Source organism: Podarcis raffonei, chromosome 1, assembly GCF_027172205.1.
Source record: "Podarcis raffonei isolate rPodRaf1 chromosome 1, rPodRaf1.pri, whole genome shotgun sequence".
Lineage (NCBI taxonomy): Eukaryota > Metazoa > Chordata > Lepidosauria > Squamata > Lacertidae > Podarcis > Podarcis raffonei.
The window spans coordinates 29407524-29432726 of record NC_070602.1 but is presented as its reverse complement, the minus strand read 5'-3'; the positions used below and the strand labels follow the sequence as shown (position 1 = coordinate 29432726).

General features: G+C 41.5%; 2 protein-coding genes across 2 annotated transcripts; one reads left to right on the top strand and one right to left on the bottom strand.

Moving 5' to 3' along the window:
- Window positions 1–2: 2 nt before the first annotated feature.
- Window positions 3–4816, top strand: SLIRP (SRA stem-loop interacting RNA binding protein). Its single transcript, XM_053378302.1, has 4 exons — window positions 3–120; window positions 595–653; window positions 2603–2710; window positions 4684–4816. Exons 1-4 carry the CDS (start codon window positions 48–50, stop codon window positions 4747–4749), a joined length of 306 nt encoding a protein of 101 aa, XP_053234277.1. The 5' UTR covers window positions 3–47; the 3' UTR covers window positions 4750–4816.
- On the bottom strand, window positions 4746–22835 carry SNW1 (SNW domain containing 1). Its single transcript, XM_053378262.1, has 14 exons — window positions 22725–22835; window positions 19479–19632; window positions 18831–18992; window positions 15320–15415; window positions 15132–15238; window positions 14409–14513; window positions 14248–14317; window positions 12029–12094; window positions 10405–10521; window positions 9973–10114; window positions 9370–9466; window positions 7257–7374; window positions 5517–5683; window positions 4746–5438 (listed from the first exon to the last, which is right to left on the bottom strand). Exons 1-14 carry the CDS (start codon window positions 22736–22738, stop codon window positions 5240–5242), a joined length of 1614 nt encoding a protein of 537 aa, XP_053234237.1. The 5' UTR covers window positions 22739–22835; the 3' UTR covers window positions 4746–5239.
- Between the last annotated feature and the right edge of the window lie 2368 nt (window positions 22836–25203).

Genomic DNA, 25203 nt, shown 5'->3' with positions numbered 1-25203 from the left:
ATTGGCTGGCCGGCGAGAGCCCGCCTTACTTCCTCCTGGCTTTCAAGATGGCGGCGGCAGGTCCTTCCCGGCGGTTCTTCGAGGTCTTCGTCGCCCGCGTACCTTGGACGGCGGGGCCAAGTGAGTGGGGTGCAGGGTTAGGGGAGGAAAGGGGTTTTAGAGAGTCCCAAGGGGTGCTGTAAGCCGGCCCCTTTGGCGTCTTAAAAGAAGGCTAGCCGGGGTTATAGCGTGCCTGGCGCCTCCCGCTCCCGAGGTTTTAAGCCCTTTTCTCCATCCCTGCATCAGATGCTTGGGAGGCCCGAGACGTGAGTCGAACCCACCTTCTTTCTTGTGCTGAGGGCCTTGTACCCCGGCTAAAGGGCTACAGAGGAAGGGATTTCGGCTGACGCCATGCAAGCAGCACCTACAGAAACCGCCTTTCCTCTGCAACGGTGCAGCGCTCTGAATTCTTTTGCAGCGGTCCATCTTCCATGTGTGCAGCCCTAAGAGGATCTCCACTATTCTCGCCCTAATTTAAAAACCACGTCGTCATGCACAGAAACGCCCCAAGACAACCTGGTTTGATAAATGACTCTCTCTCTCTCTCTTTTGCAGATGAAGTAAAACAGTATTTTGCTCAGTTTGGCTCTGTGAGAAAATGCTTGGTGCCATTTGTGAGTATCATTGCCGTTAACTGAACCTAAACTCAACAAAATATTTCTTCTCCACCGTGTTTTAGTTTTATACAATTGCAATTTACATATAACAGTAAAATTCAGGTCTGGCACAAAGCCACCTAACAAATATTAATATCCAGTTGGTATCATCACCTGCATTTGGATTTTAAAATGCATCTGAAAATTATAAAAGAAAAATTCAAATGATTGAGACAATGCAGTATTCCCTGCTGGCACCTTTAGAACTGTATTTGAACACACTTAGCAGAGGCCACCAATGGTTCTTTTTCTTCCCATGCATTTTACAAACTTTATTTTCGGATGGACTTTCAGCTAGTTTCTGCCCTCTGTGATATCTGCATCTAAGGGCTGCTTGTGCTCAGATGCTGATATCTCAGGGTTAAAGAAAAGCATGCACTATCCACTTAATATGAAGGGCATACAGTTCCCACTTTACGATAGATTGCTTCCTATCTTGTGCTGTTCACTGCTTGTGTATTTAAATCAGGGATACAGGGACACACACACACACACACAGCTTTTGCTGTGCTAACACAACGACGGGACATCAAAATATGAGCACTTTGCGTTTCATGGGAATGCATTACTTTTGTACTGAAATCTTAATGATTTCAGTGGAAGGGTTAATTATGCAACTATGGCTAGATCATGTTTCAAGTTGAGTATTTTGTGTTTGGATACTGGCAATCGAAGTACAAAATGTTACTTGTAGAGTAACTGCTTTCCTTTAAATTTTATATTTACAGTGCAATCACATATGTCTACTCACAAGTAAGTCCTCTTTTAATGAGGATTTACTCCCAGCTTATAGGATTTCAGCTATAACTCCACCCATTCCCAGTGGCCTATCCAAAATTAGTTTCCCCCAGAAAATTCTCAACCCCCCAGTGAGGCGTTCACAAAGTAAAGGAAGGATTAATAAGAATAGACACAGAGACTTGAACCAGCAGGACTCTGGGAAGGGTGCGTATAATATTCTGTCTGTCTGCAGCCCCTGGCCCAGGTAGTTTTATTTACAAAAGAGTTTTTTACAGAGTGTTCGTAAGAACCAGTCAGATTTCTTCTGAGCATTTCAACAAACCCTCGTGGGAACAAGTTAAATCACCAAAACTAATTAACAGAACTACAAAGGAGTCCATTTGGCAACCCCGGAGGTGATAAACAAGCAATACACATGATAAGGAGGATGGCCAGGAGGACAGCAATCATTATCACCTTCATGTGAGATCTGTTTCCTGGCCCTAAGATTAGCATCCTAAGATTACCATACCAGAAAGCGACATCAGAGAAGCTTACCCACTACCTTTATGGCCCAAGAGCCTGCCTGGCGAAGCAACTGGGCTGTGTAAGTGACTTTTGAAGCAAGAGAGATGGAACAGGGATGCAGAGGTGTGGATTGATCAAGAATCCTATCAAAATAGTTTAAACCCAGTCAACGCAATGCTTTCATTGCTGACACAGATGGCTTACTCTATATTTGTTATAATTCCTCATAGCAATCCCACCTGATCACCACCCCAGTAACCCCAGTAACTATGGAGGAACCATTCAAGGGTCGCCTTTGTGCATGATGCCTGGTGTTGATGGAAGTTTGAATTAAACAACATGTGGAGGGTACCACATTGGCTACTCCTGAGGCAACTAGTTAGCTTCCAGCAAATTCATTCTTGTCATCCCACATAAACCAGTGAAATAAGTGGCTAGGAAACTTCCTAGTCTGCTGGGAAGAGAATATAATTTGCCAGTTGTTTAACATTTATGATTGGTAATGGCTTTCTGCATGACGCTGTTGTTGACCAGGTTTCTGTTGAAGGTGAAAAGGGCACATGTAGTCCATACTGAAGTAGCATTTAAGCAGTAGTTGATTAAGTACATAGGATCCATCAAATCTAAATCAATTCAACGTACTTGTTTTGGATGATTAGGATAAAGAAACGGGATTCCACAAAGGTTTTGGCTGGGTTGGATTTTCTACAGAAGAAGGTCTTAAAAATACTTTGCAGAAAGACACTCATATTCTAGAAGGAGCTAAGGTAAGAGGCTATGGTACTGTGCATACTGAATTTCTTATCCTAGAAGAGAATTGCTATTTTATATTTAAAGGAGAATGGCCTGGTTAGCTTGTTTGTTGCACATTTCAGACCTTTCACAAGTTCAGACCTAATAAGTGACTTGAGACTTGCATAAATACAACAGATTTATAAGCAGGGGAGTGAATAGTTTTCAGTCCAAGGGGCATAATCCCTTGTGGACAACCTTCTAGGCCTACACCCCAGTGGTGGATGGGGTCCAGAAAGTGGGCAGAGCAATGGATGTGACTTACAGTAGGCTACCTAAGAGCCATGCAAAACCAGAGGCTTTATGCATCCACCTGTCCATATAGAAAAGCAAGAGGCGGCACCACAGTTAAAGAACATGTTCCAGATTGGTAAAAGAGAAAGGTGTGGACTGGGGAGTATTGAGCGCCAGCATTTGGTGGCATGTCTTTGTTTTACCCACTCCTGATCTACAGGGTGTAATATATTATTATGGTCTGAGCAAGGAGAGGGTAGGTTTGCGCTCTCCTAACATGGTCTCATTGCTTGATTGCGTGGAGGAGGAAGAGAATTGTTTCCTACTGTGTTATAGTAATCCCCCCCCCCTTACAGGCAGCACTGAGTAGGGGGCAATGCTAGTGTTAAGCCTCAACCCACCACTTTCCCAAGCCGAGCTGACCACAGAGAACAGGGCAAGGAGAAAACAACTGACACAGCTGATTTGTACATACAGTGGTACCTCTGGTTACGTACTTAATTTGTTCTGGAGGTCCGTTCTTAACCTGAAACAGTTCTTAACCTGAAGCACCACTTTAGCTAATGGGGTCTCCTGCTGCTGCTGCTGCACCGCCACCACGACGCAATTCCTGTTCTCATCCTAAAGCAAAGTTCTTAACCCGAAGTACTATTTCTGGGTTAGCAGAGTCTGTAACCCGAGGCGTATGTAACCCGAGGTACCACTGTACTCTGTTGTGGTACTTGAGAGGCACCTTAGTTAGCATTGTCATCCACAAACATTTATTCACAACGGATAGCTACATTTTATCTCTACCGCTTCCAGTTGCAGCAGAGGTGGTGGGCTGGAGTTGAAATACTCAGGGGCATGTTCTTAAGTGTGCTTCTTGGGTCTTTGCAGCTCAGGTGCAACGCAAGCCAGGCTGTAAATATATGCTTTGCAAACCTAACTTTCAGCAGGGATCAGTTGTACTAGGGAACTTCCGTAAAGAGCTCTTGAGTGCAACCAGTTCCAGTGGGTTTTGCATTTGGTGCCAATTAAAAGGAACCCAATGCAAAGCCTGCTTGCCAAGGAACATTTCAGAGACCTTGTACCACTTATTCTTTTCTCAGCTAACCCTCCTCATAGGATTGTTACAAGGATGAAGGAGAGGAAAATTATGCACCCCACTTTCAGGTCCTTACAGGAAAGAAGAGAAATAAATAAAATGGCTCTCATGTTCTATCCTTCATAGTTCAATTCATACCTGAAATAAGTTCAGTCTAACAGTCTTTTCACAGACATTTACTTCACAAATGAAAATGAGTCTTGAAAATTTCGTGGAGTGTGAGGTTATGGAAATCTATAATGTTTAAAGTTCTAAATGTGAAATGGGGTATATTGAATAAAGGAAAGTTGGTTGATCATTAGTCAGTGCATCTACAGTTGAAAGTTGGCATAATTAAATGTTGAAAGCCATTTATGAAGCTGTATCTGAAACACACATTGTAGTAATCCTAGGTAATTTTAATTAATAAGCTGATCTGGTATTTCTTTCAGCCAAAAACGTATTTCATTAGGGGTTCAAAACAGGCCTTGATTCGTTTTGATTACACAAATGTTTTATGAAGAGTGGTTTCAACTTATGTGGAACATCACCTCAAAAATGAATATATTAAGTATATCAAATTGATATGGATATTAAGATTGTTTCTTCTACTGCCTTACTAGCAATTGTGTTTGTTCAATCTTTCAGCTTGATGTGAAACGTCAGAAAAGCAAAGGCCACTTTTCAAACAGAAGAACTGCTGACATCAGTTAAAGGAAGGAGACTTTATTTCACTGCTGTATAAAGAAACTAAAATAAACTTGGATATGTATTCATCTCAGTTAAATGAATCCAGCTGTTTCTCATAAGCTTAAGATGAACTATACAATCACAGCAGAGCAAATGAACCACAATACACTTTCTTCCCCCTCTCACATACGTTACAGCAGAAGCAGGGCAAACTATGTACAAGGGGGTATTATCAGATGGAATAAGCAGCTTTAACTAAGAACTCCATATACACCAGGCAGCTTATTCTGACCTTAAGAGAACAGAGCTCCACCTGTGTAAAAACAAAGGGGCAGCACAAAGCTAGAGCCCCAAACACAAAACCTATAATTCAGTGGTCCAGTTTTTCCTTACTTCCTCTGTTCCTTGGGCAAAAGTGTCCCTTTAGCTGGGTGCCTATATCCACTATACAGGAACTGTCAGGTGGTTTAGACAATCCCCTGCAGTCTTGTTTAAAATGCTTGAAACCAATTCCTTACTCTTTCCTTCTCTTCTTGCCTTCATGCTCATGTTCTTTAGGACGGCTACTATCAGAAGGCCTTTTTGAGCCCCCATGCTGTTTGGCTTCCTCCAAGAATTTGTCTAGACCGAAAGGATCCTCCTCAAACTGAACTGGTCCTTCTCGACCTCTTTGCCTGCGGTCTGAGCCAGAAAATTCCTTATCAGGAACAAACCTGCGAGACCAAAAGAAAGTAGTAAATCGAGTGTTCTAGTAGTAAAAATACAATTGGAAATACTTGAAATTTCCATACCTGTTAGTAGTTTTTATTCGTGCCTCCAAATCATCACCATACACGTCCTTATCCACATTTTTACTAGGTCTGTAGATGTTCTGGGCCATGTCTTTACCACTTCTCCAGGGCTGGTCATAGACATTGTAAATTTCATCTTCTCCTCCAGCAAAGCCACTGTCCATACCCTAGCAGAACACCAAAACCATCTATATTAGTTGGATACTAACAAGCACAATGTCCAAAAACAGGTTCCCTTAGAAGTTATTAATACTACTCTGAAAACCTACCTAACTGCATTAGGTAGATTGCTATTCAGAGTCAGAATCCAGCATTCTCTGGGAGAACAGAAATTACCCAAAAAACCAACAAGTCCCAACTTTGTTGCATACTAGCATAAGAGAAAAGGATAGAACTATTCAGATGAAAGGAGAAACTTGGTTCTCAATGGCTTGGGATGCCAGGTTCAGGTTTAGCCTCCAACCACAGTGGTGTCAGAGGGCACTCTTCTCCACTAAACAGAAGTGCTGTATGCTTTGAAACACTATTATAGTGAATGCTAGATTTACCCATAAAGAAGGCGATATTGTAGGATAGTGCAATGCATTTTACTATTAACCTACCCATAGTTTTCTAACCACTGCTCATTGAGGGGCTTTGGTAGTATATTAATTTATATTTAGAGGTGTCTTCTTTTGTATTACATTATACTGGAGTGGGCACCCATTTTTCCTGTTGAGGGCCACATTACCTACTTTAGGGGTAATTTGGTAGGAGGCACATGATGAAGAGTCAGAGCCAAAGGGGGGGCCCCTTCATCTCTTTCTGCTGCTGCCGCCTCCTCATCCTAGCAGGTTGTGGGGGTGGGCAGATTATTGTATGCCAGAGGTTTGAACTGATCACTTGCAGAAGGTTTTTAAAATCAGTACTGCATAAAATTTTCCTGAGGACCAAAAGTTACCCACCCCTAATTTACATGTTGAATTCCTAACAACTGAAAGGCACAGGTTGGTGTTAGAATCTAGTGCTGTTGAGAAAATGAAGCTGTTTAATTGTATTGTCTGGAGGAAGTGCTGAGTTTGCTTTCCTTCACTCAATGTGTTCTAGGATAGGGCTATCCCATTCTGGGATGTGGCGCTTGCTTTAATAGGCCCTTTCCTGTGGCCTCTCTTGGTCTGGAACGCAACAGTACAGAGTGCTTGGTAGCTGCTCCTTCATTACAAAAATAATCTTGAGGACATGTGTCTTCAGAGTCCAATTCCTTTCCTACCCACTCCCCACCAGCCTAATATTTTCTACAACAAATGTATAACCTGCAACACACACTAGTTACAGGTTCCTAGTTGTTGTCATCTGAGTACTTAAAATTAGAATTGCTGAAAATTAGGAACATAGGCTCAAATAACTGTTTTCAGATCTACTACACAGTGAGCTATTTGGAAAACAAGCAGATAAAATATGGCTTGTTCAATCTATTGGCTGACATGTCATAGCTTAGGACAGGCATCCCCAACCTTTGGCCCTCCAGATGTTTTAGACTACAATTCCCTTCATCCCTGACCACTGGTCCTGTTAGCTAGAGATCACGGGAGTTGTAGGCCAAAACATGTGGAGGGCCACAGTTTGGGGATGCCTCGCGGCTTAGGGTATTTTTATTTTATGACGTATATATCTTTTTAATGCTGTACATCTGGACATACACATGGCAATTGTCTCCTTCAAACGTGACAACTTTCCACAGCAATGGAAGGCATTACTTACCTTACTCTGGTTGAAGAGCCTTTGGTCATACTGGATCTCACTGGATGTCCGAGGGTTAGGAACACCCAAGGCAATGACTTCACTAATATCTCTGTTCTCATTCCTTTGCAACTTCGACCTGAGTTAACAACATTGTATACTGGTTATGTTGCAAAAATATCAACAATTAAAATTTCCATGTGAGGAGTTTGCCTATTCAGAATAAAGATGTTGGAAGTCAGACTTAAGAGTTTTGCGGGGGGTGGGGGTGGGGCTAGACATACTTTGAGGAAGCAGTGCTGATTTGCTTGAACACAGGAATAACTTAGTCATGAATGACATTTGAACTACCCAGTGGTTCCTTTGCATTTTTCCATCTTCATAAAGCTAACTTCACACCATGACAAACTGTTTTTGAGACTCTCAACTTCAAAAAATAGCCTGCCATACAAGCCTGGGCAACAGCAAGGGGAGTGCTCTTTCAGAGCCTCTTAGGTCGTTAGTAACATGTTTTAAGCATCTTTGGATTCTGGTATTCAACTTCAAGGAAGTTATCTTGCTTGTAATACAGAATACAGAAAGGTAATACAGGTAATACTGAAAGGGCCAAACAGAAACAGACTGTAAAATTAAACTGTTCCCCTTGTCTCCAAAGCAGGTATAATTCTGTTGCGCAAAAGAACTGGGCTGCATAGAAGTTGTGGAATATATTGTATAAAGGTTCTTATTAATTGCTACTTAACACAATTAATTGTGTGTTAATTATTCTAGCAGCTAGTTCACATGTATGCTTGCTCAGGAAGTGCATAAATTAAAACAAGGGAGATGATTTGAAACAATTTAAATCTTCAGATGCAAATTTAATCCATTAATGTTTTTTTTTTCTGGGTGATTTAAAAATCAATCCACCCTGCAAAGAGATGGTTCTCAAAATACAATATACAGCTAGTCCGGCTGGCACAAAGTGTGCTGCCTAAGAGTAAACTAGGTGGGGGGAAATCTACATGATGGCCACAGGAGGACCTGCCACATTCAAGCCTTTATCCAAGCATCATTCTTGCCTAAGGGTAAATATTGCATTCTACAGTGTCTGACCATCAAAAGCAAGATCATGGTGGTATTATTATTTATTAAATTTATATACCTCTCTTCCTCCAAGGATTACTGTGTGGTTTACAGTATAAAAACAACAATAAATATCTTAATAATAAACAAAACCATAACCCCTCCCCACATTTTAAAAAGCCATAGATTGTCTGTTTAATATTCTCCATGCTAATCCTCAAAGTTAACTTGTTCCCATCAAAATATATTTTTTTAAAAATAAAAATTGTTCAGTAGCATCTTAGAGACCAACTAAGTTTGTTCTTGGTCTCTAAGGTGCTACTGGACAATTTTTTAATTTTTAAAAAATATATTTTAAGTGCATCAGACCAACACGGCTACCTACCTGAATCTCGTTCCCATCAGATGCAGATCCCATCATAATACATCCTTGGTCCCTCCTTTGGGACTGGTAGAGAGAAACTAAGGAACTAGTCCTATACAGAGCCTCAACTAATGCTATGCAGAAGAATACACAAGCACTTAATACACAGAAGCACAAAAATCAACACATACTACTCCTTTTAACATAATAGTGTGCCATAGCACACCAGAAATCACTTCACTACAGGCACCGTATTTTTCGCTCTATAAGACGCACCAGACCACAAGACGCACCTAGTTTTTGGAGGAGGAAAACAAGGAAAAAAATATTCTGAATCTCAGAAGCCAGAACAGCAAGAGGGATCGCTGCGCAGAGAAAAAAGCAATCCCATCTGCTGTTCTGGCTTCTGGGATAGCTGCGCAGCATGCATTCGCTTCATAAGATGAACGCACACATTTCCCCTTACTTTTTAGGAGGGAAAAAGTGAGTCTTATAGAGCAAAAAAGACGGTATGTACATTTCCAAATCTTGTAAATTGCTTTGAGGTTTTTTCCAATGAAGTGGTATATAAATTTTATATAAACAGTTACTTAATACAAAAGAACAACCAAACGAATACTAATTTGTTAGGTTAGAATCAAACGTTTTACATTTACCTTGATCAAGTAGTATACTGCCCAGTTATTATTAGCTGAACAACTTTACCTTTTGTCAGGGGCTGCTCTGGAAAGATTCCGGTCGTGCTGTCTCTCTTTTCGTCTGTCATGTCTGATTTCATCACGTTCTCTAGCTTCTCCATCCTCTGCACAGATACATTTGAAATTCAAAATTATATGCAGCCATCTCTTATGTGAGTTAACAGCAACATAGTGGAAGCTGAACTTGCAGCTATGAAGAACACAGGGGATGGTGGACTAAGTACTCAGAAGTTGAAGGGTCTCCTAGCATTTCTACACTTCTTCACGAAATACTTAATTTTTTCCTGGCCCAACAACTTTAGTGCTTTCCCCAGTTTTCATCTAAAGGTTACATGCCATTAACAAGAAGCCACTTAAACTACAATTCTATGCACACCTACTTGGAAGTGAACGCCACTTAACAAAGGAGAACTTACTTCCACATAAACATGCATAGAAATGAGCTGCATTCTTTTTGCATGAGGAACACTATGCATGTAGAGGCCTCCAGAATGAAGCCACCCTTCTGTAACTGCATATAGTGCAGTCTTCCTGTTAAGGTCAGTACACTTGTCATGTGCAGAACCCTCTTTGGAATATTTTATGAAAACCGCAGGAGGATGGGATATACCTTTCTCCACATGGGTTTTGATCCCTGCCCTTCGCTCCCTGGCCTTCTGGGCCATTTCCCGGAGTTTCTCCTCATGCTTCTCTTTTTCCTTCTGGGCCATCTTCCGCTCCACCTGGGCTCGCATCTCCACAGCCTCACGAGCCTGCACAAGATTCAGAGCACAGCCAGATGGTAAGGAGAGAACAAGAAGACCTACTTTTTATGCTTTTGAGTGGTAATATAAAACAGGATGTACAGTCCAGAACTGGAAACAGCCAGCTGCTTTGGGCTGATCAAGAAACTAGACGAGGGCTAGAAGAACAGTGTAGAAGCCACTACTGACCCAAAGCCATTTCCAAGCAACCGGCTCAAAGTTGCAATGCTGCTCAAATTTATTCTGTGGAAAGAAATTACTCAGAAAGATGCACTGCAGAGAAGCAACTATAGCCTGACCTTCCTGTCAGCAATGTAGAGAGCCTCAGCCAACTTGGCAAAGTTTTCATTAATGTGGACAGTCTGCAGTCCTCTGCCATCCGCAGCCAGACGCTTGTCTAATGGAATGGTGTAACCCTGGAGGAAAAACAGACAAGACAGTTGATCATGAAGGAAAAGACATGGCATGCCAAGAAGCTGCCCTAAATCCTTACTTGTAATTCAATATTAATCAATTAATTAATTAATTTCTATACTGCCCTATACCCGAAGGTCTGAGGGCAGTTCATTTGCTCTAGGTGCAAGTAGTTGCATTGTTTGGTTTTTACTTTTGTAATCCTCCATACACCAAGCCCCTGTTTATGGCATTAGTTGAAGTAATACAATTCCCTCAGTTTCAAGATTGAAAATGGTCTTTAAAACTTCCTTGATTCTAATTATGCAACACATTTTTCCTTTTCAGTATTTGTTGTATACTGAAGAATCCCAACAAATGCAGAAGTGATTCGTACCACCACCACCACCAAGTATCTGACTGAAGCTGCAATCCTGAGCACGTTTATTTAACAATGGGAATAACATTCCAAATAAAAGTAGCACCAAAGTATCACCAAACATGTTTAAGTTGCTGGGAAAATTAATCATGTTTCTACAAACTAAAGTTTTATTAAAAGAATCAAAGAAACCCCTGCACCAATGACATATTCAGTGGCCTCAATGTGATATTCTCTTAGTAAGACCTGCCACAGAAGTTTTAATAACAAGGAGGATTATCCTAAACACCACAGGAATTCATCACTACTCCCTCTTCCTGCAAGCACTGAACTGTCAATGTCATTGTTCTCTGAATAGGACAACAAAGGGCCTTTGCAAAAGAGAAAAATAGCTCAGAGTATAGCAGAGACACAAAGGCAGCTGAGGCAATTGAAGAATAACCAATTTATTGTGGCCCAAGCTTTCTCTAGCAACATCATAGACCTTAGTTGGTAGACAGAGAAGGTGGTACATATACACACTGACTGCAACAGAAGCTAGTTACCATAAATACCATAAATGTGAACCAGTAAACAATTTTATATACGTAATTCCTCCCATTTGTATCCTGCTCCTCCTCCACTGTGTATATATGATTACCCCAGTCTATAGCAACAGTCCTGTGAAGTATGTTAGCCTGAGTGTACACAACTGGCCCAAGGTAATCATATAGGGTTAATGACTAAGTGGGAATTTGAATCTAATTCTTTCTGATTCAAGTCCAACACTTCCAATGACTTGGATAAATAGATGCTACTGCAAGAATATATCTTTTTTTGGTAAAGGCTTGAGAGCATCAGGGCAAATTGGTTTCATACCCTGCAAACAGCAGTATGAGGGAATTTTAAATACTTTCCTTTGCCTAACCACAGTTGATCACTGCAAAACAGCAATTTACTATCTAGCATGTTCTTTGCCCTTGTCATCTTGGCAGCTTTAAGATAAAAGGCAGAGAAGAGTCAAGCCATATCACTGCAACCTCCTTTCTGAACACAGCTGGTTTACTCAGCTCTGGATGCTTGAAAGTATCATTCAGACTGCAGATCATTTTTTGAGGAGTTTCCTCAGCAGGATGCAACATTACAGTTTGACGTTATGACAAGTTAATTACCTTAGCATTTTTCCAGTTTGAAATGCAAGGAGGAATTTTCCATTCTTGTTGCTCCTTCACGGTCATCTGAACAGAGAAGAGGTAAAGAGATTTCAGATTTTTCCCCCTTTTTACCAATGAGAGGCGGGGATTCATTCCCATTCTGAAACACAGTAGCTGAGTAGCCATGAACCGTCAAATAGGAAGTGTCAACAAAACACAGTGAAATGTTTCCCCCCCCCCAGCAATTGTCATGTTCATTCAAGCTGCATCTCCTGGAAAGCTAAAACTAAAAGAGAAGCTATCAGCAATTCTGGCAACAGTAGCTGAATGTTTAAACCTCAGATACCAAACTTTTTGGGAAGACCTAGTGTCAGGACTGGTCGTTGTCCTCTTCAGATCACCACACAAATGCTTTTTGTTCTTTTATAAAACTTTTTATTGCATATTAACAAAACATTCTTATAAACGGTTCTTAAATATTATTCCTCAGAGTCACTTCTTTCAGATACCTTCTGAGCTCTGCTTCTCCATGACCAGCCACTCTCAAAATGGTGAAGGCGCCCTTCCCTTCGCTTTCCCGCTCTTTTTTCTAACCTCCTGGCTAGAGCTGGCCTGTATCTCCCCTCCTCCAAATCTGAGCTAGAACTTAACCCTTGCCTTTCCTGGGAACAGCTGGTCCCTCCCTGTTGTTCCTGTTGCTCTCTTCTCTTCAATTCACTGCTCTCCTCCCCCGCTTGGGGAATGCTTTCTCCCTCTGGGAAACTGGAATCTTCTAACTCTAACTCTTCCCTGACACCTAGGTCAGTTTATCCAGTCCAATTCCCCAAAATGGGAACTTACATCTATATCCAATGAGTTCACATAATCCTCATTGGTAGCACTGAAAGTTTCTTCAACAAATAGTAGCCCAAAGAACATTCATGGCTTTTACAAACATTGCCACATTGCTCAAGTAGCTATCAGGAATGAATGAACAAGGTTCACCATGCCAAAGTGCCTACGGAATAGATGGCTCCAGATTTCTCAAGCAAGCAAGTCTAGCCACAAGCTATAGGGAAAAGAAAAACAAAAAATCTGGAACGTCACTAGACAATCTAACCAGGAGGAACATAGCTCAGTTGGTCGAACATGACTCTTTAATCTCAGGGTTGTGGATTCGCACCCCACATTGGGCAAAAGATCCCTGCACTGCAGGGGGTTAGACTAGATGACCCTTGTGGTCCCTTCCAACTCTACAATTCCATGATTTTAGCTCAGGTCAAAGATCCATCTAGCCCAACAACCTGTTTCTCAGAGTGACTAGCTTTATTGAATGACCCTGGCTTCTAGCATTATGAGACAAGGAGACAAAACAACTTTCATGCTGTGCATAATTTTATGGCCCTGAAACTTATTTCCCCTTGCTTACATTTTTTTATAAACTATGAATCCCCAGACACTGTACTCTTCCTTGCAGGGGAGCTGCTGCAGCCTCTGATCCTTTCAGTTGTCCCTTTATGCACCTATTTTCAGGATTTCAATATCATTTTTCAGATATGACAAACGTAACTACACACAATATTCCAGTTGTGGTTGCAGGCATTACAGTAACAGCAATTATATTTTTGACTGAGATGTCCTAAGGTTTCCTAAAATGGAATTTATCTTTTTCACAGCTGCTGCGGAGCAAGTAGCTGTTTCACTGAGCTCTCCACCACAAACCCGATCTTTCTTTTCTGGTTAGTCACTGCTCTCAGATCTCCTTGGCGTAATATGTGCAATTAGGATCTTTCCCCTCAATTTCCATTGAACCACTTTTGCTATTCTTTTGTACATTCACCTAGTTTGTAGAGATTCTTTTGGAGCTCTTCACAATCTTGGGTTTCACCAAACTGAATAATTTGGTGTCAATCTCAACTTGGCCACCACACTGCTTGCTCCCAACTCGAGTCCATTTATCAACAAGTTAAAAAGCAGTGGTACCAATACAGATACTTAGAAGAACTTACATCCATCCATTTTTTAAACTGTCTAAACTGACACCTCAAAATTACATTTTATTGTAATCCATGTCCTTCCCACTCTCCATCATGTCTAATGCTGGGATAGCTTGTTAACTTCCCTGAGGCTGGATAAAAACAGTTCCTGCCCAATGGCCCCCAACGAATTGTCTGTTGATACGTACACTTGAATCCTCCATACTTTATGCATCAGATGTTTAAAAATGTTACATAAGAGTTGTCACGGTTGTCCATTACCTTTCTGCTGGGAGAGTGCATTACAGGAGCTGGAGGTGATGGTGGTCCACGAGGAATTTTCTTGTTAATCCTAATGAGTTGAAAAATATAGTAACCTTAGTATGTCAATCTCCGTCCCTGGACCCTCTATGGCACAATAGCTGTACATTTCTGATTCTTACTTGAATCTTGGTGGCTCCATGGGGTCTTTTTGCATCTCCACCATTCTAATAACTCTCTGTTTTGCACCAGAGTTGAAGGCCACACCTTGCTGTGATGGTGTGTATCTGAAAAAACAAGGAAGAAATTCAGTTATCAGTACAGAGCCTCTAATGAGCCTCTTATTTACTTTGCCAGAATTTTAGTTTTGCTCACAGACATTGGATTGCCAAGCATACACACTTGAGTAGAAGTGCAGAAGTAGATGATGTGTCACTGTTCTTTCAAACTGAGCACACATTGAACTACAGAGCTCTGTTTCAATCACACAGCAGAGCCCAATGTTCTAATTCCTATCCAATTTTACTGGTAGGATAGTAAAAATCTTTCCAACTGGATACCCTGTATTTCAGACCTATATATTTGAAGGTAGCTTCACAGCCCTCATTGTGCTATTCACCATTTATGGGCCATAAAAACCATCATATATTTATTGCAAGAAAGTTCATTATCAGAAACAAACCAAGAAGAGAACACATAGCCACACAGTTTCCTATGCATAGCTAAGTACATCACGTTCTCTGTAACAGGACTAATATCACATTTCATTAAACAGCAATAATTTCTTAACACTCATGTAACTGCTTGTGGCCTGAGATAATGGTTATGTTTCACACTCACAAAAAAGGCCTTACATTAAACTTTGCATGCAAAGAAATTTCAACAATCCAAAAATTGTCCAGTACCGAATGTATTGAGCTGGAGCTAGTTTATCAGCTGCTCGGACTGGCATGGCTGCTGCAATTTTCTGGGAGACAGACTTTTCCAGTGCTGCTCGAGTCTTTTCTGTAAGCTGCAATCAGAAATGTTACATTAAACACTTGGACGAGATGCAAGTGGCTTCAATAGTTAGGTGCATCACTGACCACAATACCTCTCTGACAGCTTCTTCATCAGGTCTTTGCAGATCAGGGTCATCCACATTCATAACTTCCTTTGGAACCAGGTCTGTGTATTTGCTGTAAATGACCTGAAACATTGAAAACAGCATTATGAAAAGGGAATACTGTAAATGAACAAAAAATCCTGCATACTCATGGAGCTTCGTTTCCTTCCTCATTTATGGAGCCTTTTTTAATTAAAAACAACAACAACAAAAAACTAGATTAGCTTTCCAAAATAGAATTGTCCAGATAAGGGCCAAACACTAAGAATATATTTAGAATTCCAAATCGGAAGCCTTTTTATCATGACCATAGAATCAAAGTTGAGTTGATTAAAAACCTGGAATTCTTTCATACCCTGTTTGGAGCTACTGGGATATTTTGCTTATGTCCTTTCCACCAAATGGTACTCAAGGTGGCTAACGTTAAAATACAAAACATAAAAACAGAAGGTAAAAGATAAATAAAATAATTGCAAGGAAATAGCTCATCCTCTGGTGCAATGGCTGTCTGAAACTTTAAAAGTTGCACAAATTGCAAGCATTATGGAGTTTGATTGGTTAAGAAAAAGCAGACAGAGTGCTTTGCAAAGCTGTCACATTTATTAATTTTTGAGACCAGAACAAGTGAAACACATTTGTGTCAATAAGCTTGAATTATTGAGGGCTTATTTGTGAGAAGTTCATTTTATAGGCAACTCCCTGTTTGTGAGGGGGTTGCATGAAATTGCATATAATTTGAACACCCATTGAAAAAGCCTGCAAACACCCTGTTCCGCCCCACCCCGCCCACTTTTGAGAGATTTTCAGGTCACATCTGGGTTTGGCACGATGCACGTGTGTGAGGTTGCACACATACCAGACACGCCTAAAATGGTTGCTGCGTGTACTGCATTTGCTATTAACATCACTGCATTTTTGTGGCAGCTTTCTTCTTTAAAGAATAAGGTAACGTTTTAAGAGCTTCTGGGCAATGTTCTTCAGGTTCAAGAACTAGTGCCCCTTTGCCATCTAGAAATGGGATAAGGCAATTATGTTGCAGCAGGATGCATGTATAAAGGTGTCTACTAAACTAAACCTATATACCATTTACTATAGACTATGCCAGGAGCCAAGAGAAATGGTAACACGTGTTCTTTTTTGTGGTGCTACCAGGTAATTTCTCTCAAGCTACTGTGACATACTTTTGTGATCGCTTAATCTTTTGCCTGTGGGGGAGGCAGTAATACCACACAGTTTTCTCAAAGCATGTGTATAATTACACAACTGTGAAAGCTAGAAAATGTATTAAACTCTATCCAAAACACAACATATACAAGAAAAGATGATGGTAAAAAATAAAGAAATGGAGAACTAAGTCCTAGCAAACCAGGAATTAAGTTGTTCTATATATCCATAAACTGAGCCTAATTGCTCAACGTTACTCAAGGAGGCAAGTATTCACCCCAAAAGAGATTGCTCTAAGCAGCACCTCTCCATCTTTTATGGCATTTGCCTAACTATAAAAACAGACCTGTAGCTCAACTAATAATTTAGCACAGGAACGATTTTCCAATTCTCATCCAAGTATTCCAGAATTAACAACCCTTTAAATGAGTATCAATGGAAACACATCTCACAAAGCCAAATGAAGGACATTTGAAGAGCAGTATTTCTTCATGGTAATTAACTATAAAACCCCCAAGAATCTCAAAGCATGAAGAACCAAGCTCACTTTAAGAGCTCAAAATATCCCAGAGAATGAAATAAGATGATGTTCTAGCCACATTAAAACGAGGAAGCTCTGAATATGATAAAGCCACGATTCATTATCCACTGTTTATGAGAAAATGATAGTAAACCGAGTACCATGTGGTAGCCTTACTGGTAATAACAGGCTTGCAATTACCCACTTGCCCATTCATGTATGGAGAACAAATGTTTCCTCAAAGCAATAAGGTGAGTCCTGCCTACTGGGAGGACAGACCCACATGACTCTTTGGTTCTTTCCCATAGTGCAACTCTTAACACAAGGCTACATGATGGAGGTTGTTCAAAATGCTCTTCGCCCTCTCTTTTCCACATGTTTAGCATTTATATGCATGGAGACTGAGCATTGGGTACACTGTCTTTTACCTTGATCCTGGAGAAATAGCCCACACTACTGAAGGAAAAACAGCAGAATATGTCTGTGTGGGGATGATCACACTCTGAGGAACTATTAGGAATACTAGGTAGAAACACATTTCCACTTCACATGACACAAACATCATTTACTTCAAAATAATTAACACAGATTCATCATAGTCTCACACTCACTTCTAAAGCTCACAGTGATTAAGACAGGCTCGATTCCCTATTTGGTTAATAAGAATGCACTGAGAAGAGGCTTTGCCATTCACCTTGGCTGGGTAAAGAATGAGCCAGGTAAGTATCCATGCAGAGTATGCATGGTGTGTTCTAGCCTCAAAAGGCAATTTGCTCTTTAAAGGAGAAGCTGAGCTGCAAAACCGAAGAGGCAGTGCTGGTGTGGTCACTCTCATATTTAGCTGTATGTGCAGTTTTGTCTCCCTTTCACTTTAAAGGCTACTGGATCTTTAAGGCAGAACAGTTGGTGTGTTCATAGACTGATATATGACAATATAACTATCTCCACCTTCGCTGTCCTTCAGTTCCTGCAACCAAGGAAAGTAGTGCTCAAGCATCTATCCCTTTGTTTGGCTTCCCATTCTTGGGTGAAGCTAAGTAGATTCCCCAATCTCTACTTTCCTTGGTCCCAGAAACATGACACGTAGACTGGGTAGGCAACCATAGTAGTGGAGTGGGCACCAACACCCTCAGCAACTAACTGTGAGAATAGCCAAATCACCTACTCCTTAGTCACTTAAGGACAGGCATCCCCAAACTCGGCCCTCCAGCTGTTTTGGGACTACAACTCCCATCATCCATAGCTAACAGGACCAGTGGTCAGGGATGATGGGAACTGTAGTCCCAAAACAGCTGGAGGGCCAAGTTTGAGGATGCCAGCTTAAGGACAATACTCTAGGTCCTGGATTTATATATGTAGCAGAATGAGGTGGAAATATTCTAAGATGGTAGAATCGGCTGTAGTACTTCAAACTGAGGATGGAAGGTTGTGTTTATGAATGTTGCCCTGCAGCCTGAAGTGGTACAGTCCACTCTATTACATAATTTTGCTGCATATGGAGACTAGGCCTCAGTGATGTTGACTATGTGACCACATAAAGACTCACAGCCTTATAATAGGCAGATGCTATGAAATGTGTTCCTGTATTATTTCTTAAGAGTGTAGCAATTCAGAAAAGTGTCTTCACATGTTATACTTTCAAGATATAAATCTCATGTTCTGCCACTGTACTGTTGGACTTGTGAGAAACTCATCTAGAATTCATAACAAAACTTTTCCAGGTTGCATTAGAATTAGTAAGCCAAGTAAAATAAAACAATATCCATAAACAATAAAACTATATATCTATATACAAGCATCTGGAAAGTCTATTACCTTGTCTTTTGACTGTCCCTGCCGAGCTATAGCATCGTATTTTATTTTTCCTTCTGCATCCACTTGAACAGCTAATGCATTGGACATTTTCTTTTTTCGGCCCATATCCAGAGGATATTGGGCAACATGAATTTCTGGAAAAGCACCTCCATCTCCAAAATCCTATACAGTAAAATAAATTGGAAATGATTACAAAATGGGCAAAAGAAACAAGAAGGTATTGTTAGTACTAGACTAGTCATTCAAAAAGTAACAGCAAAGACTAGGATTTTCATTTCATTTCACTTTTAATTTGTATACTGCCTTTTTATATTACTAATACACAAGGCAGTTTACAAGCTGAAGAAACAACAAAATATACAGCAAAGTTCAGGAACAGTAAACCTTTGGCTCTGCAGATGTTGTCACACTCCAAATCCCATCAGCCTCAGGCAGCATGAGCAAAGGTCAGGAGTGACGTAATTCAACATCTGGCAGGCCCCAAGTTTCTCACCACTGAACTAGATGTTAGGATGGGTATCTATGTAAGCAGCAGAGTTACAGAAATAGACATATTATAGGCCCTTACATTCAAAAGCCAAGATCTCACTTCTCTAAAGTAAATAAAATAATTATTCATGTCAGCAACTTCATGTCAGCACTCTTTACCTCCAACATTCGTGGTATCCATCCTTTCCGATAACCGTAAGGGGGTGGCTCCCTTCGTGATGACACCAATGCAGTCTGTCTCACCCTTTGAGATCTTGCCCTCTCTTCTAATTCCAGCTGGTCTTGAGATAGCTGAGTTGGTGCTGGCAAAAAACTAAGCAAACAGAAAGAAGGAACTTAATATTTGAACTATATCTGTACACATTAGACAACACGTGAAATATTGTTCTTATTCCATTAAACCGTTTTACAAAGAAACTGCAGTTCTGCACTTTTGATTTATTTCCTCTCATTTGCCTCTAAAGAGCTCTTTTCCTTCCTGAACTTCAGGTTCCTGCTGCTACAGTTCTGATTCAAAATCCAAGGTGGTTTAGGTAGAGTCCATACTGAGTTCTTGCGGCAAAATCATTCTTCCTTTCCACTGGTTTGCAATGCTGATGCTACAATAAACATTTGGTTTAAAGCATGAGCATATCTGAGCATTACTCCAACTAGACAGAAAAGACAGTGGGCTGTATCCAACATTGCAGCTCCACTGGCACAACAGATTTCCATGTGTGCAAAATAACTTTATTTCCCTTGCCTGTTCCCTCCAGCCTCTAAAGGTAAAGGTAAAGGGACCCCTGACCATTACGTCCAGTCGCGAACGACTCTGGAGTTGTGGCGCTCATCTCGCTTTACTGGCCGAGGGAGCCGGTTTACAGCATGACTAAGCTGCTTCTGGCGAACCAGAGCGGCACACAGAAACGCCATTTACCTTCCCGCCAGAGCAGTACCTATTTATCTACAGTGGAACCTCAGGTTGCGAACGTGATCTGTGCGGGAGGCACATTCGCAACCCGCAGTGCCGTGTCTGCGCATGCGCGTGATGCTTTTCCGCGCTTCTGCGCATAGCACGATTTAGCGCTTCTGTGCATGTGTGAGCACCAAAACCTGAAAGTAACCTGTTCCGGTAGTTCCGGGTTTCAGAGCATCCGTAACCTGAAAATGCATAACCCGAAGTGTCTGTAACCCAAGGTACCACTGTACTTGCACTTTGACGTGCTTTCAAACTGCTAGGTTGGCAGGAGCAGGGACCGAGCCCATGCCCTAAGAATCAGCTCTTGAGGATTAGGGGAGAGTTCAAAGCAGATGGGTGGGGTGCTGGGGAGGAAGAAGAAACTTAACAAGTCCCATTGTGCGAGAATTACATGTGTGTAGTATTGGATACAACCCACTATCACCAATAAAATACCACGTTAGAAACTCATATATATAAGCTAACCCCCAAATGGCACCTTAAACCTAGGTTATGGTTGCTAAAACAGAATGTCTAGGTGCAATTTCCCCCTCAATGAAATTTATTATTATTATTAATTTAATTTCTATACCGATTTATATTTTAAAGAAAAAAATCTCAAAGTGGTTAGCAACACATTAAAACATCAAATAATATAATCTAGAATAAAACCAATTCAAGCTTCAAGGAAAATATTTCAGATCTTTTTGTAAGAAACACTTTGGCTTCCCCATATTTATTTATTTACCTACTTAATCTGTGACCCTTGGGCGGCAAGGTTCTAGCCTTTCAATATCAAACCACTTAACACCACGTTCACACTTATGGTCCTTCAGTTTGCTGTTGCAGCATGATGAGGCAAAGCCTTCCCCAAAGTCTTCATTGGATGCCCCTGAGTTCTAGTATTTCACAGAATCTTAGAATTGGAAGGGATCCTGAGGATCATCTAGTCCAACCCCCTGCAATGCAGGAATATGCAGCTGTCCCATATGGGGGATCAAACTTGCAACTTTGGCATTATCAGCAGCATGCTAAGTCTAAGCAACTGAGCTGGCATGCATAAAGAGGAAAACAAATAAATTTGGGAATGTATAACACAGGATTAATCAAATCACATCCAAGATAACTCCACATATGATCTTCTGATGTCAGAAAAAATCCTGAAGGCTGCACATGGTTTGACAAAGCTGAATACAGTGGTACCTCGGGTTAAGAACTTAATTTGTTCTGGAGGTCCGTTCTTAACCTGAAACTGTTCTTAACCTGAAGCACCACTTTAGTTAATGGGGCCTCCTGCTGCCGCCGCATGATTTCTGTTCTCATCCTGAAGCAAAGTTCTTAACGCGAGGTACTATTTCTGGGTTAGCGGAGTCTGTAACTTGAAGTGTATGTAATCTGAAGCGTCTGTAACCCGAGGTAGCACTGTATGTTAAGTATTTTCACCGTGCATACATGTGATTAACATGTAACAATGGCACATGAAAATGTAAACATGGCTTTCACACTGTCTTGCTTATTTCATACATGCACTCCACCAGTTGACTACTGCTGATAAGCTGCAACTGAAGGTGTAAACAGAACATACTGAGAAACATTTTGTTTGAGGCAACACAAACTGCAATGGTTCATTTAGCTCAGTATTGCATATGTTAACTGGCAGAAGATTTTAGCCGTAAGTATTTCCCAGCCCAACCTGGAGCAGCCAGTGACTCAATCTAAAACCTTCTCCATGCGAAGCAAGTGTTCTACTACGGAACTACAGCCCACTTCATGCCACAGTCCCCAAAGCCTTGTTCACACATTACACTGAACAGAGGGACAAACCGTCTCTACAAATGAGCACGTGCGTTCCATAGAGCTCAACTGTCGTAGCGTGTGAATAACGCTACAGGTGCACAGCTCAAATTCTGTGTATAGATTGTACACTAACTGAACGTAACGTGTGAAAATCCCGCTTGGACATAAAACATGCGAAGAAGCCCTTTCCCAACACAACAGGACATCCCGTATGAAAACCGAGCGGGGTACAAAAACAGCTTCCAGGCTTAGGTTAAATCCTTGCCCAGGTGCGGCCGACAGCGAGAGCACGTCTGAATCAGTGTACCCGTATCCGGCAACCCAGATCATCGCCCCGCCCCCATCGCGGTCTATTCGCACCAGTCGTGGATGGGAACCCACCACCATCACCGGCGAAACCGAAATTCCGTTGCCGTTACTAGACATGCCGGAGGGAGAGAGGCCTCCTCACCCCCACGAAAACAGCGAGGCCTTCGGATCAACCTCTCAGGAAAATGCCCGGATCGGTCCAGGCCTCACTGGCGAAACTGCGCCGCCATCGTAACCTCCTCACAACCGACTACCATAAACAAAAACCTGGGACTCCGGTTCAAAAGAAAACGAGCTCCGGAAAAGAGAGGGGAATCTGTTCCCACCGCCTCGCAGGGTACCGCTTCAGGCCCTCAACCAACCTGGTCAGCGCCATCTTGCCGTTCTTCCTCTTCTCTGGGCCTCGCCAGCGGTTCCTGACAGCGTCGATAAAGCAAGGCTCGCTTGGGAGCCAAAGGCATTCTGGGAATTGTAGTGCCCGCGCTTGCTTCGCTTGCCGACGCGAGGTCGCGCGGCTGCTTTCGGCGCATGCGCGTCAGTGGCCTCTCCTGAGATGGATGCGTGGGAATAGTATGCCGTGGGGATGGCGGCTCTCCCACCCCCGCCGCCCCGCGGTATTCCCTACCACTCCTTCCACTACGGGGAGAAAAGGAGAAACTTGAAAACGAGACAGGTCAAGGAAAATGCTGTTTCGGCTTTGGACTACATGGAACTCAAGGGGAGCATATAGGAACTAATTCTGCAGTCTCTTGATAGAAAATCCACATTCCCTTCAAGTTGGGTGCAAACTCCATTCGAGGAGAACGGGGTTGCATCATCTGAACAAAATATTAAAAAATCCTTCCAGTAGCACCTTAGAGACCAACTAAGTTATTTATATTTGCTTTCGTGTGCATGCACACTTCTTCAGATAGACAGTGTGCATGCACACAAAAGCTTATACCAATAACTAATTTAGTTGGTCTCTAAGGTGCTACTGGAAGGAATTTTTAAATTTTGTTTTGACTACAGCAGACCAACACGGCTACCTACCTGTAACTATCCTCTTAATAGTCTGTGCAATAAAGGAGCCACACACACACACAAAATAGGGCTGTGGTAGATAAGCAGTGCAATCCTATGAGACCCTTCAGACATCCTTTTTATTGTGCCTTATGGAATTTTAATACTGTGTCATGTCCATTCAGGGCTTGTCCTGTAATTTTCTCCAAAAATCCTGTAGCTTCTATACCACCAGTGTTTGGGGCTTGGTTGGTTTGTTGCACACTAGTACAACAGTTTCCTTTACACAAACAGCAATAATACGAACAACGGGGAGTCATCACAGAATGATTAATAAAATGGACCAATGTGTGGACGGTCTAGTATCAATCCACCACTAATGCACTACAGCAGACATAGGCATCATCCCTAGCTAACAGGACCAGTGGTCAAGGATGATGGGAATTGTAGTCCCAAAACAGCTGGAGGGCCGAGTTTGCCTATGGCTGCACTACAGTATTATTGCATCAATGACATGTTGCAGAATATACCTACAAGAACATAACACCAGGCTGGAGGGGCTCTATTCCAAAGTAAATTTAGTTATGTAACCTGAATCTTGATTTTTTGAATTGTTTTTATATGTTGGAATGAACCATTGAATAATTCAGTTAAGCCCCACCCTGCCGTCCCATAAAATACCGAAAAGCAAAGGTAGTTTTAATATTTATATATCAGTAAAGGGCGCAACTTTCATAAACATTAATATTCACGTAGCACTACTTGGGCTGTAATTACAGTTGGTTTCTTTTATGCCATGTTTGCCTGGTGTGTACTTTTCACACTAATCTTGTTTAGCACTTTCCTGGTTAGCTGGCAGTTGTACTAAGTGCACTACACCTCAAAAAAGGCTTGATGTAGGATTCCACACACCCCTTCTGCTGCACCTACTGTACTGCATTCAGCCAAAACCTGTGTGTATTTACATGGAAGCCTCCCTGAGGCTGCCTGCATTCCTGCAAAGTTTGTATTATAAAGTGTAGTTTGCACTCTGACATTTTTATTGCCAATTTTATTTATTCCTTGTAAGCCACCTTGCATGGTAAAAAGTGAAAAAGGGATATGAGTAAGTAATATGTGCATTTGCGTGGAAGCTTATTGAATCTAGTGGCATTTACTTCTCAGTAAATATGTTTATGACAGAGCTAAATGTTCCGTATTAAAGATGCAATTGTAGGTAGTGGGCTGACTCAGCAATTTAAGAATTGAATTATGCCTTTTAAGCCTTGCTTTCCACTACTGTACTTATTATTTTCAATATACAGAATATCACTTTCCTATTTGCAGAAAATGCTGTGATCCTAATGGCAAGTGTGATATCAGTTTTGATGTTCATGCTGTCTTTGATTTGCCTCCTGTGAATATTTAATGGCATCACATGTCTGGAAAAATATAAATATCAGGAAGAACTTTCTGACCATAAGAACTGTTCGACAGTGGAACGGTCTCCTTCGGGAGGTTGTAGACTCTCCTTCCTTGGAGGTTTTTAAGTAGAGGTTGGATGGCCACCTGTCATGGATGCTTTAGCTAAGATTCCTGCATTGCAGGGGGTTGGACTAGATGACCCTTGGGGTCCCTTTCAGCTCTACAATTCTGCAATTCTATGATTATATACAATGCAAAAAGTTACTTCCAACCAACCATTTTATTTGTATGTCGCCTTTCGAAAGTCAAAACTGTGCTCAAAGCAGCTTACAAATAAACACAACAAAAGTAGTCATAAACAGCAGGCAACACACCTGGTAGTAAAAGTTTCCCTGGACTGCACTCCTTGAGGCTGCCAGTGGGATTGTATGGTTG